General features: G+C 57.3%; 1 protein-coding gene across 1 annotated transcript in view; it reads left to right on the forward strand.

The window, feature by feature from the left end:
• The first annotated feature begins 1354 nt into the window (after window positions 1–1354).
• MYO1F (myosin IF) overlaps window positions 1355–13507 on the forward strand; it is a 35132-nt gene continuing 22979 nt past the window's right edge. The window contains exons 1-6 of the mRNA XM_041764666.1: window positions 1355–1480; window positions 9850–9987; window positions 10454–10543; window positions 10634–10728; window positions 11147–11234; window positions 11354–11443. Of these exons, the coding sequence (XP_041620600.1) occupies window positions 1478–1480; window positions 9850–9987; window positions 10454–10543; window positions 10634–10728; window positions 11147–11234; window positions 11354–11443 (504 nt within the window). The 5' untranslated portion in view covers window positions 1355–1477. The remainder of the gene's footprint in view (window positions 1481–9849; window positions 9988–10453; window positions 10544–10633; window positions 10729–11146; window positions 11235–11353; window positions 11444–13507) is intronic.

Genomic DNA, 13507 nt, shown 5'->3' on the forward strand with positions numbered 1-13507 from the left:
TCCCGGCCACCACACACCCAGGCACTCGGCACGCTCCTGCCGCACAGGCCTCGGGGCTCCCGGAAGTTCCACAATCTCCCACCATCTGCTGGATCCCGGAGGAGGGTGCCGGCTGCTAGAGCTGCTTCCCCGCGCAGGTGTGCCCTCCCCTCTCCTTTTTCACCTGGTCAGCTCCAACTCGCCGTGTGGCCTCCGCGCAAGCGTCACCTCCGTGGGAAGCGCCCTCTGAAGCCAACAAGGGGAAGGGCCTCCTGCTTGCCGGCCCGCGGGCGCTGGAGGCATTGGTGAGGCTGCCCAGCGCCCAGCCCGGCGCCCAGCCCGGCGCCCAACCCGAGATTCCGGGAGAAGCGCGCCCCTGCCCAGATCGGGCCACCAGGGGGCGCGCGCCTCGCCCACTTGTAGGCAGGGTGCTGGGTGCTGGGCGGAGCGCAGGGATACCGGGTGCTCGGCCTCCTCCCCGCTGGGTGGGTGGCTCGGAGCTGAGGACCCCTCCGAACTCCCGGCTCCTAGTGTCCAGAGCGGGAGGAGGCCGGCGGGTCTCCCAGGGTCAGGGCGTGGGCCAACACTTGATGACCCCTCTGTGTGCCAGGCCCTGAGGCGAGGGCCCGTGCCCCCATTTTATAAGAAAGTAGGGGGGCCCTGGAAGTAGCAGAGCTGGGGGGCTCAGGCCGTGATCCCGGGATCCTGAGACACAGAGGGAGAAGCAGGCTCCCCACAGGGACCCCCCTGCAGGATCCCCGGACCTAGATCACACCCTGAGCCAAAGGCAGATGCTCAACCACTGAGCCACCCAGGCGTCCCAATAAATAAAATCTTTTTAAAAATTATTTTAAAATCCAGAGCTGACATCCAAAGTCTGAGACCTAACAGCTGCCCCTGGTTCCTGGTAACCTCCACCCATGGGGTCCTCCCCCGACACAGACACGGGTGGCTCCCCACTGGCCTTTCTGGAAGGAAGACCAGCAGAGGCTCTGGCAGAGGGGGTTTGCTCAGGGACGCCTACACAGACACACATCTGAAGTGGTTTTGAAGAGACCCGAGCAGCCCAAGAGCTTCCTGAGGCCGCTCTGGAAGAGCAGACAGTTCTGCAGCCAGCTGACCTGCACGCTGTTTGCTGCAGCACCTGGCCGAGGAGTTGGAGGAAGGGCCCTCCTGGGGTCTGGTGGCGGCTGCCAGTCATCAGGGACCTCTCCCCTCAGGCTCAGAGCCCCAACGAGCCAGTGCCCTCCCCTGCCACAGCTGCTGGAGCTCTCTCCCCGCCCCTGGCCCAGCTTCCCCCCACCCCTGTAGCACTGGCCCCTCCCCTAAAGGAAGTAGGAGGGGGGGCTGTTGTAAGAGGAACTAGGCCTGGGAGTCTGGTGCAGGAGCAGGAGCAGGAGCAGGGCCATGCGCGAGCCACCCCCCAGAACAGCCTGAGCCTATACCCCTGTCTCCACGACCCATCCGGGCGCTCCCCCAGGGGCCTGACACAACCACCATGGTAAGTCCTTCAAGGGCGGGCAGGGGAGAGGGGGGCACCAGCCAGGTGGAGATGCCCTGGACACCACCATCAGAAGGTGGGGGGCCATCGGGAGGGGCACAGTGGACACTTTGCGGGGGTTCCCTCGCTGCAGCACAGGTGCCGCCAGCATCCTTCACCAGGGACCAAGCTCACACGGGGTGGTGCTGGGATGCCAGGACAGTGATGGGAGATCAAGGATGGAGCCGTTACTGGGGGGCAGAGGGCGGCCTTGCAGGATCACACAGTACCCACAGGGACAAGGACAGACCCCTTCCCTGGGGCTTGGGGAATGGGTTTCCAGCCCAGCTGGGTCCCTCACCGTCCCGTGTGGCCTTGGGCAAGTCACTTCCCCTCTCTGGGCCTCAGTTCCCACATATGTCATATTTGGAAGTCAGCTGAGCCGTAGAAGGCATTCAGGGAAACTCTCAGGACTTCAGAGGGTCCGTGGGTTCCGCCACTCCGAGTCCACAGCTGGGAGCAGAGCGTGTCAAATGGGCGATGGGCTGCAGGGGTGTGCCTGTGTGAGTGACGGGGTGGCCCGGTTTCAGCACTCACAGAAGCAGGAGACAGTGAGACCCAGCACGTCCACGCCACCACACGGACCCTTCCGACCAAGTACGGCAGGGGATACACCCCAGCCAGAGGTGTCAGCACCTGCTGAGGTTGAGATTGATGATGGCCACGGTGACAGGGTTCAGGAGACTGTCACTGTCATGGGCTAGACGCAGCAACAGCACAACACACGCGTCAAGAGAGAGCCCCCGGGCTGGCTAGAAAACTTGCCCCCACGGCTCCAGGCATCTGCAAGCCACTTCAGCTTTCATTTTTTGTCATTCTGTCAATGAGAGCATGTGGCTGGGATAGTCCCATTGCCAGCGGTGACAACTGCAGTGTTCCAGGCAGTTGCAGCAGGCAGCTGACCGAGGTGGCGACACGGTGGTAGACCAAGCGGCAGGCATTGGTTTTAGTCTGAGAGACAACCTCTCCTTATTCCAGAAAGCCGATGCTCACCTGGGCAACTCACCCACCAAACCATCAGCTAGCGCTCTGGGCTTGGGATGGAAATTCTTCGAAGAAGGAGCCAAGCCAGGAGGGCCCAGGAGCTCAGATGAGCAGACTTTGATCAAAAGAACACAGGAAATGATTTGCTACTTGAGAGAAAAGCCACCCACCCCTCCCAAGGAAGCCATATGAAATGCTTAGTCAATGGTTTGCTTGGCCCAAGGGGTGTGGGAGGGGAGACTCCCCCAGGGGGACCACGGGAGAGGGGAAAGAGAGCAGACCCCATCCACAAGGCTAACACGAGGGGTGCTGATGGCCTCCTGGAGGGATGATGACAAGTGTCAGGAAGAGGGTGGAAAGATTCAATGAAACAACGTTCACCAAGTGCTTTACGGGGCACCTGCCATGCGCTCCGCACAGTAACCATCGCTGTGGGTGCTGCTCATTCATTGCTGGAGCCAGTGGTGCCGGTGGGTGGAGGTGACTCATTCCCAGTCGCTGTCGGACCATGATTGTTGGGTGGTTGGCGCCACTGGTGGTGCTGGTGGTCCCCGCTGTCCATTGTCACGAGTTGGTGGTGACTGTGAGCCTCGTGGGGGTGTTGGTGGTGGAAGCAGCTAGTTGGATGTTTGTGGCGGGTGGCGGGTGGTCGTCAGGGCTTGTCGGTGGAATGATGGCAGTTGATGGTCACTGTCATTGTTTTTTAAGATTTTGTTTATTTATTCATGAGAGACACAGAGAGAGGGGCAGAGACACAGGCAGAGGGAGAAGCAGGCTCCCCGCAGGGAGCCCGATGCGGGACTCGATCCCGGGACCCCGGGGTCACACCCTGGGCCGAAGGCAGACGCTCAATCACTGAGCCCCCCAGATGCCCCAATGGTCACTGTCATTTAGAGCTGGGTGGTGATGGTGGCATTCTTTGGCCGTTGCTCGTCCATGGTTGGTTGTCGGGGACAGTCTCTGGGGCCGCGTTGGTGTTGCCGTGGCTGCTGCCCCCACCGTAGTTGGTCCGGTGTGGCTGTTGATGGTGAGGGCGGCTGTCGCGGCCGTGGGTGATGCTGGGGAAATCGGTGGCAGACCTCGTCATATTTTCTGTTTGATGCTGACTGCTGGTGCCGGGACTGAGGTTATCAGCAGTTTTTGTGTGACTCTGACCCTAAGCCGGGTGAAGGCAGCAGCCGGTTGTCCCCAGCTGGTGATGGTGGTGGAGCGAGGGAAATAGGGATCGTAAAGTACAGACATCAGGCCGGGAGACCAGTGATGTGGCTGCTTGGTCCTCAGGCGCCAGCCGTGGGGAGGGACAGAGAAAGCCTGGGGCCAAAAGAGTTAGGACGGAGGACTCTAGAAGGACCAAGGTCCCCACCTGTCCCCTCCAGTTAGGCTGAAAGGAAACCGAGAGCGCTCTCCACCCCGAAGGAGGGGGACCTCAAGAACCTTTGAAGGCGAGAATGCCTTTGCACAGGCAGGCACGCAGGGTGTGGCCCCAAAACCCCACTGAGTTGGGGGAGGACAGGACCGGGGACACACCAGGGACCCCGGGGCAGGGGCGGGGGGTGGGGGCCGCCCAGCAGCTGCTGCCTCGGTAGCTTCACATCTCCCTGCTGGCTGGCGACCACAGCTCGAAGGACCCCAACGAGGAAGGAAGTGGCTGTTTCGTTGTTCCCTCCAGTCTGAGGCTCTTCTCATCAGCACCCAGGAGAGGGAGGCCCGAGCAGTTGGGGCAAATTGCAAAAGCCCCCTCATCCAGCCCTCCCTCCCGGCCTCCGGGCCTCAAGGCCTGCGCCCGCCCGTGGGACCCGCGCGGCTGCTGCTCCCACCTCCCCAGCCTGACCTCATTGAATCCGCCCCGTGAGGTCTATGGCGCTCGGTGTTCCCATTTGCCAGACGAGGAAATAGCCATCACTATTTCCAGATGAGGAAATACCCTTCCCTCCCGGGGGGGGGGGGGGGGGGGGGGGCTAGGTGAGCTGCTGTACCACCCAAAAGTGGCAGAGTCACTTTTTTCAGGAGTCAGTGACTCCTGAAGTCACCTTGACCTGCCATCTCCTGCTCCTCCCTACAAGATGAGGGGCTGTGGGGGACTTGGGGGTGCTGACCCCCATGCCCCAGGCTGCCCATCCCTCCAGCCTCATTTGGACGTGGGACTTCCACTCCAGAGAAACTGGAAGCCCCGCTCCCCATGCCCTCTGCCTTAGACCGGGGGTGGGGGGGCGTCTCTCTGAAGGAGTCAAACTTAGAAGCTCCCTCCCATCCCACCCCAGCCCTGACTCTTTCACAAGAGCCCCATCAGGTTGAGTCATACTTGACTTGTGGTCAACTGTGACCACAACATCTTCATTGCACCCACCCCCCACCCCCAAGGAAGAGACTTAGAAACTCCATTTCAACTTGATCTATGGGGACTTGGGAGCCAGAGAGAGGTGGGTACTCATGACACAGAGCCGGAGGCAGCCTCATCCCGACTGTACTTCGTTCATTCCTTCGCTCTCTCAACAAGCTTCTATCCACCAGCTCCTACATCCTCCGTCACAGGCTGTTCACTTCCACTAAATGCTCTTGGGGTCACCAGCTGCCTTTTCCTGGGGCATCCAGCACACCCCTCCTCTGCACTGGCTCGCAGAACCGAGGGAGGGAAATTATTATGGAATCTATTTTACAGATGGGAAAACGGAGGCTTGGAGAAGTCCAGTGGCCTCCCCGGGGTCACATAGTCAGTTAACTGTCAAGCCAGGCCTCACACCCAACCCGTCCCAAGCCAAAACTCTTGACTGTCTTTCCACGCACTGTACTCACTTGAGCAAAACCTCTCCCTCTACTGCAAACAACCCATGGTTTTTGGCCTCACAGGGGGCTAGGAGTGGATCTGGAGGTTCCAGTGCCCAGGGGCAGGACATGGAGAGAGAGAATGGCTCAGGTTGCAAGAGACAAGGCCACTCAGCTGGCTGGGGAGAAGGAACAGACAGGAAGAGGAACCAAGTCCTTGGGGCCAAGAGACCAGCCAGACACAGCCAGCATCAGGGCCTCTGACCTCACAGAAAGGAAGTGGCCTTGAGCCTCGGCCGAGCTTGAGGGGCCCAGGAGCGTAGAGACCAAGTCGACCCACTGGGAAAACTCTGGACAGATCCAGTCTTGTCCCTGCCCCATCTTCCTCTGCTCTGAACCCAAGCCCAGCCACCTGTGACCCGGACCAGGCGGAGGGCGACAGATCCTGTCTCCCAGATCCTCCTTTCGTGCTGTGTGACCTTGGGGAAGACAGCTAACTTCTCTGTGCTATAGTTTTCTCTTCCACAAAGTGGACCTAGTCATAGTACTGATCTCAGTATGTCTGGTAAGGTCATTCTCGGAAGAAGCCCAGACCGCAGTGTGGCACGGGTAAGTGCCAGTGGGGTGCTAACTATTGTTATGATTGCAGTTGGTTACCATAGCTAACACCTGAGGCCCCTCCCCTCAGAGGTCTTCAGAGGGAGGATCCACTTCCTGTCACCCCCATAAGCCTCCCTGTCCCCCCACCCACCCACTTCCCCACTGACCTTTGGCTCAGAGCAAGAGCAGAGCCTCCCCCTGCCCCGCCACCACCTACAACACCAGTCCATGAATGATACCCCTTTGCTCCCAGATTTCATCCTCTCTTCTCCCCAACACACTCTGGTCTCCCCATCCTGAACACAAGAAGCCTGCTCCCTGACCCCTCGTCTCCCCACAGCATCTTTCCCTCTTCCCCTTCTCAGCCAGGTGGTCTGAAAGCCATCCTCACTCCCCCTCTGTCTACACCTCCTGATCTCCCAATCTGACTTCTGAATGAGGTCGCCAATGCCTTCCACGGGGGCCGCTCTGAGCCTCCGGCGAGCTGGACACACTTCAGTAGCTCGGGGGACCGACCCACAGCTCCTTGCTTCTCCCAACCCGGCCTTGCCATCTCCGGGTTTCACGGTCCCACCAGCCTCCAACCTCCCAGCTGACTCCCTGCTCAGCCTCTACCACAGGCGTCCTCTCCAACCCCTGCACGATGTGGCTCCTGCAGCTTTGTCCTCCCCACCATCCTCCCCCACCCGCACCCCAGGGGTTCTTCACACCCAGCACCCCCTTCCTATAACAGACCCCTTGGCCGGCCCCTTGAATCCCCAAATTGCAATTCACAGACAGTGAAACAACGCATAGCCTCCCAAAATAATTTCAAAATTCAAAAATAATTCATGTGGCCTCCTGTGATATGGAGGAGAAAGCCACTTGGAATAAAATATGCACAGAAAGATGAAAGTGCTCAGGCCAGTGGCCCACGAACTCCCCCCGGAGCCCCCAGGTGCTCACACCGGGACAGGTGTACCTCTCGCTGACAGCGTGAGCAGCGTGGGCTTCTGAAATGCTGATCAAATCTTGGTGAAATCTGAATAAAACCAGCATCCCCCTTGATACAGGGTAGCCTGGAACATGTGGTGGGAGTCAGCCTTGCAAAGCAAACATCGATTTTTCTGTGTGGACAAAAAAACAGAAGTTGATTCTAGGTTCCAATGATTACAAACACTTTTGTCACTTAAACGAGCATCTGCTGGGGGGGAGGGGGCGCTGCGGTCGGATGACGATTTGGCACCCGCAGCCCACTTAAAATGCCAGCCCCTGGGACAACCAAAAATGCTCCCACAATTCTTTTTTTTTTTTCTTTAAGATTTTATTTATTTACTCATGAGAGACACACAGAGAGAGGCAGAGACACAGGCAGAGGGAGAAGCAGGCTCCATGCAGGGAGCCTGACGCAGGACTCGATCCCAGGTCCCCAGGATCATGCCCTGGGCCGAAGGCGGCGCTAAACCGCTGAGCCACCCGGGCTGCCCCGCTCCCACAATTCTTAAAGTGTCCCCAGGAGCAGTACGGGCCCGGCTGAGAACTCTCCAAGCTGCTGACAATCGAGCCTGAGTTCCCTTGCTCGGCATTCGAGGCCCTTCGGGACCTGGCCCCTGGTTGGCCTCCCCTCCATTCATTTGCCCGCTCTCCCACTCTCCCACTGGTTCAAACGAGCCCTGAGACCACGTGCCGCCGGGCATCGCCCGAGCCCCCCCATCCCCGGGGCTTGCACAGCAGAAGGCGCAGCCCGCGTGCACCATGTCCAGGATGTGCGCAGGGCCGCAGTGAGGAGGCCCCGGGGGCTGCGGGGATCCAGCTGGCCTGGGGGGGGGACAGCTTCTCACAGGAGGTGACACCTGAGCCGAATGCGAAGGCCGGACTGGCGCGGCCCAGGCAGGAGGGGTGTTCTGAGCGGAGGTCTGAGCATCAGCGAAGCTCGGAGGTGCCCAGGGTAGGGACTGAGAGGTTTTCCCTGTGGTGGCGGGTGGGGGGTGCCGGGGGTCCCACCACATGGTAGGTGCCTCAGAATATTTTATGGATGGGAGGGTGACGGGACCCCACAGACGGCTTCTCAGCCCCAGAGCGAGGAGACCCTATGAAAAACTCTGACTTGCTCAGGCCGGAAGAAGCTGGGGTTCGAGCCCTCGCCCCCCGCATACGCTCCCTCCTCTGCTCTCGGCTCCCGCTTCGGCACCTTTGCTGGGCAAGGTCCACACTGCCTGGGGCACCTTTCCTCGCAGCTCCTGGCCAAAGTCCAGCCCATACACACCCGTGGGGCCCGGGCCGCTTGTGGGTATACACGCAAGAGCCCGGCCTTTGCTGTCAGACGGATCCAGACTCGAATCCCACACCCTTGGAAACAATTTAGCTGTGTCTGTAGTCAAGTGTCAAACACCTCTCGAGCCTCAGTTTCCCTCCCTAGACCCCCCCCCCACTCCAAGCTGCTGTGAGGACTTCACCCCTGGCCTCCCCGCATCAAGCACATCCTAGGGCCTGGGTGACCTGGGCCCATCCTCACAACTCCCTGGGCCGGAGAGGAGCACCCGCCCCTCACCCTGGTTTGGATTTTGCACCCCCAGAGCAGTTACTCCATCGTGTGAACCCTGGGAAGTGAGGCTGCTTCTCCCATTTTACAGACGAGGCCACTGAGGCTCAGAGCAACGTCGGATCACCTGGATTAGAACCCAGATCTACCCCCACACCAAAACCTGTGGGCAATCCTCAGTGGCCCTGTCCCGGCTGTCAGGGTGTCCAGAATCTGAACGTGCACCTCCCCTGCTCAGGAATTCCCCAGGGTCCCCACGAGAGACTGGCCTCTCCCCCACCTCTGCCCTACACTGCCCCTCCTGCTTCACCCCTGCCTGCATCCTTTCTGCCCGGCCCACCATCTCCCTTCCCTGGAATCTGTGTGACAAACACTGGTCATCCTTGAAGACTCGACTTTGATTCCCAGCATCCTTCGCTCTAAGGGTTTTCCTCTGAAGCTGGGGCTGCTTTCTTTGCCCTAGCTCCTCGTTCATCCTTCAGGTCCTCCCTTCTAGAGCTGAGAAAGCACTGAGAGCCAGGCCCCGCCCTCCAAGAGCTCCCGGGTTGAGAATGAGGGGCTTCCCCGAGGGGGGACATCCTGTCCAGGCATGAGCACGCCTGAGAGGGCAGCTCCAGGCCGCTGACACCCACCTGTCTGCCGGACTCCTCCACGGCAGGGGTGTGCCGATCAGAGTGCATCTGAGCCAGGATGCGTCGGTGTCCCAGGCACTGGATGAGCTCGGCAGGCTGAAGAGGGAAAACATTCCAGGCAGGCTTCCTGGAGGAGGGGTCTTGAGGGGAGCTGGTGTCTGAGTCTCCTCCCTGGGGCTTAAGGAAAGTCTCCCCTGATTTAAAAAACAAAACAAAACAAGAACAACGACAAAAAAAAAAAAGGGGGAGGAAATGAGAAGGCAAAGCTGTGGGGGCACAGAGGACAGAGGTCACAGACAGATCTGCTAGGGTGTGTGACCACGAGAGAGGAGAGGAGGAAGGAGGCCATCTAGAGGTGGAAGGCTGGGCGGCAGGTCAAACGCCACAGAGAAGTCGGGGGCTCAGCCCGGGCCTGGGCAGGGAGAGCGGGCTGAGCAAGTGGGCGGAGGGAGTCTGAAGAAGAAGTGAGAAGGAGGGTGAGTCAATCCCCCCAGCAAGTCACCCGCCAACTCCGTCCCCCTCCCACAGCTCCCCCAAGCACACCCTGCCACCCGCCCCCAAGGGCCTGGCATCACCGTCTCCTCCATGACAGTGGGACGCAGAGTGGAGGGATGGGAGGACGGAGCCCCCCTCTTTGAGGTGGGGAGCCTGGACTCAACCTCGCCCACCTCCCCTGGTGTTCCCGGATTGGGGCAGGAGGCCGGCAGGTGGCCCAGGGGAGGCAGAACCAGAAGGAGGTGAGGCATCAGCGCCACCACCACCACCACCACCCCGCCGCCCTGCCCCCTGCGGGGGCTCACTCCCATCTGGCCACCCCCGCCCCCACGCAGGGCAGCAAGGAGCGCTTCCACTGGCAGAGCCACAACGTGAAGCAGAGCGGCGTGGACGACATGGTGCTGCTGCCCCAGATCACCGAGGACGCCATCGTGGGCAACCTCCGCAAGCGCTTCATGGACGACTATATCTTTGTACCCTGGGCTGTGGGCAGGGACAGGCAGATGATGGGGACAGGGACAGGAGGGTGACTGACCAGTGGGTGGAGGGACGGCAGGTGGATGACCGCAGGGAAGGGTGGCAGTGGGACTGCAGCACAGAAGGGACACACAGAGGCCTGAGCAAATGAACAGAGGGAGGGATGAGCAGTGAGAGCACGGCGGCGGGGGCGGGGGGGGGGCAGATGCAGTGACAGCAGGGCTCTGCTTGGGGACGGCTGTGGTCCTCACTACTCCCTCAGGCCTGGGCCGCTCAGCCACAGTGCCTTTCATCTCTCCTTCTGAGACCCAGCCCTGTTTCTTCCCTAAGTGACCAGAGCACATCCGAGCATCTCCACCTGAGCAGCGGGGCCCCAGAGGCCCCCGGGGCATTAGGATTAGGAGACAGGGGCCCATAAGGAACAAAGGCCAGAACACCGCAAAGCCCTTAACCGCACCCCAGACCTACATCGGCTCTGTGCTCATCTCCGTAAACCCCTTCAAGCAGATGCCTTACTTCACTGACCGGGAGATCGACCTCTACCAGGGCGCGGTGAGCCTGGGGCTAGGTGGGAGGCATAGCCCCAGGACCCCCAGGACCCCCAACCCCTGGCCCTGGGCTGAGACCTGATCTTCTCCCCAGGCCCAGTACGAGAATCCCCCACACATCTACGCCCTCACAGACAACATGTACCGGAACATGCTCATCGACTGTGAGAACCAGTGTGTCATCATCAGGTACAGAGTGGGGGGGCCCCACATGCTCCTGCCCAGGCCCCCAGGACAGCCTCACTGCCCTAGGGAGGCTCGCTCAGAACTCCTGAGCCGCACAGAACCTTACTGTCCCTCTCTGCCCTTGGCCCTGCTTTACTTTCCTTGTCACCACCTGGCCCATGATACATTTATTTATTCATTCTGTAACTGTCCATCTGTCCCTTCTAAATACCAGCTCTGAGAGGGCAGGGATTTTTGTCTTGTTCGCTACTGTTTCCCCAGAGGCTGGTATGGTGCCTGGCACACACTAGAGAATAAATGAATGAATGAATGAATGAATGAATGAATGAATGAGTGATCAGGCACTAGTAAAGGTATTTACCCCTCCCAATACCCCCCTCCCTACTGGCTGCTGATCATTCTCTCCTTCACCCACCCCCAGTGGAGAGAGTGGAGCTGGGAAGACAGTGGCAGCCAAATACATCATGGGCTACATCTCCAAGGTGTCTGGCGGAGGCGAGAAGGTCCAGGTGAGGGGAGAACAGGACAGGTTGGGTTCCCCCCACCCTGCCAGCTGCACAGTAGTTAACCCCCACGATCACCTACCTCGTCCTGACCTCTTGCCACCTCCACCTGCCTCTGCCCCCAGCACGTGAAGGATATCATCCTGCAATCAAACCCACTGCTCGAGGCCTTCGGCAATGCCAAGACCGTGCGCAACAACAATTCCAGCCGCTTTGTGAGTCTGCAGCCCCCCCTTTGGAGTAACTGCTCCCTCCATACTGACACGCATGCACACCTGTGTTCCCACTAACAGAGGAACTAGCTGCTCCTCGATGGGAGACTCACTTCCTGCTTATGGGAGACTCACTTCCTGCTTAAGGTCCATCTTAAAAAGACTCCCCGAATAGCCGAAAGGTATAGAAGCCTTGACTGGCCTGTTGCTAACATTCTTAAATATTTCCCTGGCTGCGATCATGCTACATCCTTTCCTATTCACAGCTCAGTTCCCAATTTATTCTCTCATTCATTCTTTCTTTCAACAAATCGTTCTCGGGCTCCTTCTTTGTGTCGGGTGTTAGCGCTGAACCAAATGGAAGACAGACTAGATCCACAGGTCTGGATTTATGGTCTGATTCCGACACTATTTAGATTCGTGGCTTGGCCAAAAACAAAAACAAAAAAGTTTCAGCAGCTTAAGCCTCCTAAAGCTCCTGTTCTCTCATCCATAAAATGGGGATGATGTTAATATCCATCTCACAGACCTCAGTAACTCCAGTACAACACCTACACGTGAAAATGATTTAATAAATTCCATACACTAGTAAGGTCTTTATTCCCGTAAATATTATTAATGATATTTTTATTTTCTAACGTATTTATCATGTAATTATATTTTAAGTACTTTCCTCAATGTTTTATTATTAAAAATTTTAATGGGGCACCTGGGTGGCTCAGTCAGTTGAGCATCCAACTCTTGCTTTCAGGATCCTGAGTTTGGTACTGCATTGGGCTCCATACTGTAGGCGTGGTGCTTACTTTTTTAAAAAATTAACACAGAGATCTCTGGGTGGCTCAGCGGTTTGGCGCTTGCCTTCGGCCCAGGGTGTGATCCCAGAGTCCCGGGTCGAGTCCCACATCAAGCTCCCTGCATGGGGCCTGCTTCTCCCTCTGCCTGTGTCTCTGCTTCCCTCTCTCTCTCTCTCTCTCTCTCTCTCTCTGTCTCTCGTGAATAAATAAATAAAATATTTTTAAAAAAATAAATAAAAATAAAAAATTTAACACAGAAAAACTGGGAGATTAGTATAATGAACACCTGCTGCCCACCTCCTAGATTCTATCATTAACATCTTGCTATACTTGCTTTATAAAATCTCCATCTGTTCATTTTTTTTTCTAAGTAAGCTCCACACCCAGTGTGTGGCCTGAACTCACAACTCTGACATTAAGAGTCACATGCTCAGGCAGCCCCGGTGGCTCAGTGGTTTAGCGCCACCTGCAGCCCAGGGCCTGATCCTGGAGACCTGGGATCGACTCCCACGTCGGGCTCCCTGCATGGAGCCTGCTTCTCCCTCTGCCTGTGTCTCTGCCTCTCTCTCTCTCTCTCATGAGTAAATAAATAAAATCCTTTAAAAAAAAAAAAAGAGTCACATGCTCCACCAACTGAGCCAGCCAGGTGCCCCTTTCCATCTTTTTATTTTGGGGGGTGCACTAGAGAGTAGACGGCAGACACCATACTTTGTGCTCCACCAACACTTCAGCATGCAGATCATTAATTATAATCCAATATAAATCTCTTTTATTTCTTTCATTTCCTTTAAAGTAAAATTTGCATATGGCAAAACGCATCAATCTAAAGTGGACTGTTCACCGAGTTTGGGAAAATGCATGCATCTGTGCAACCAAAACCCTATCAACATGCAAAGCATCACCGTCACTCCAGAAAGTTCCCCACCCCCTTTCACCTTTATGGTCAATCTCTATTCCCACCTCACCCCAGAAGCAACCTTCCTCTGGGTTTATTTTTTCCCACCATAGATTAGTTTCAGCTGTTCTAGAACTTCATATAAATGGAATCACGCAATATATGTTTTCAAGCTACTGATACACACAAAAACATGGACAAACTACCAAAACATAATTATACTTTTTTATTATTTTATTGTACAGTAGAATAGGTATATGTCCTGTATTACAGGTGTCTGTGTAATGGGATGATGTCATGTGTATCGTCATTGCCTGGAAGTGGCAGAAAGGAAAAGTAAGGGCTTCTCTGCCCTCCAACCTCTGGCCAAAGTAGAAC

Source organism: Vulpes lagopus, chromosome 7 (assembly GCF_018345385.1).
Source record: "Vulpes lagopus strain Blue_001 chromosome 7, ASM1834538v1, whole genome shotgun sequence".
Taxonomy (NCBI): domain Eukaryota; kingdom Metazoa; phylum Chordata; class Mammalia; order Carnivora; family Canidae; genus Vulpes; species Vulpes lagopus.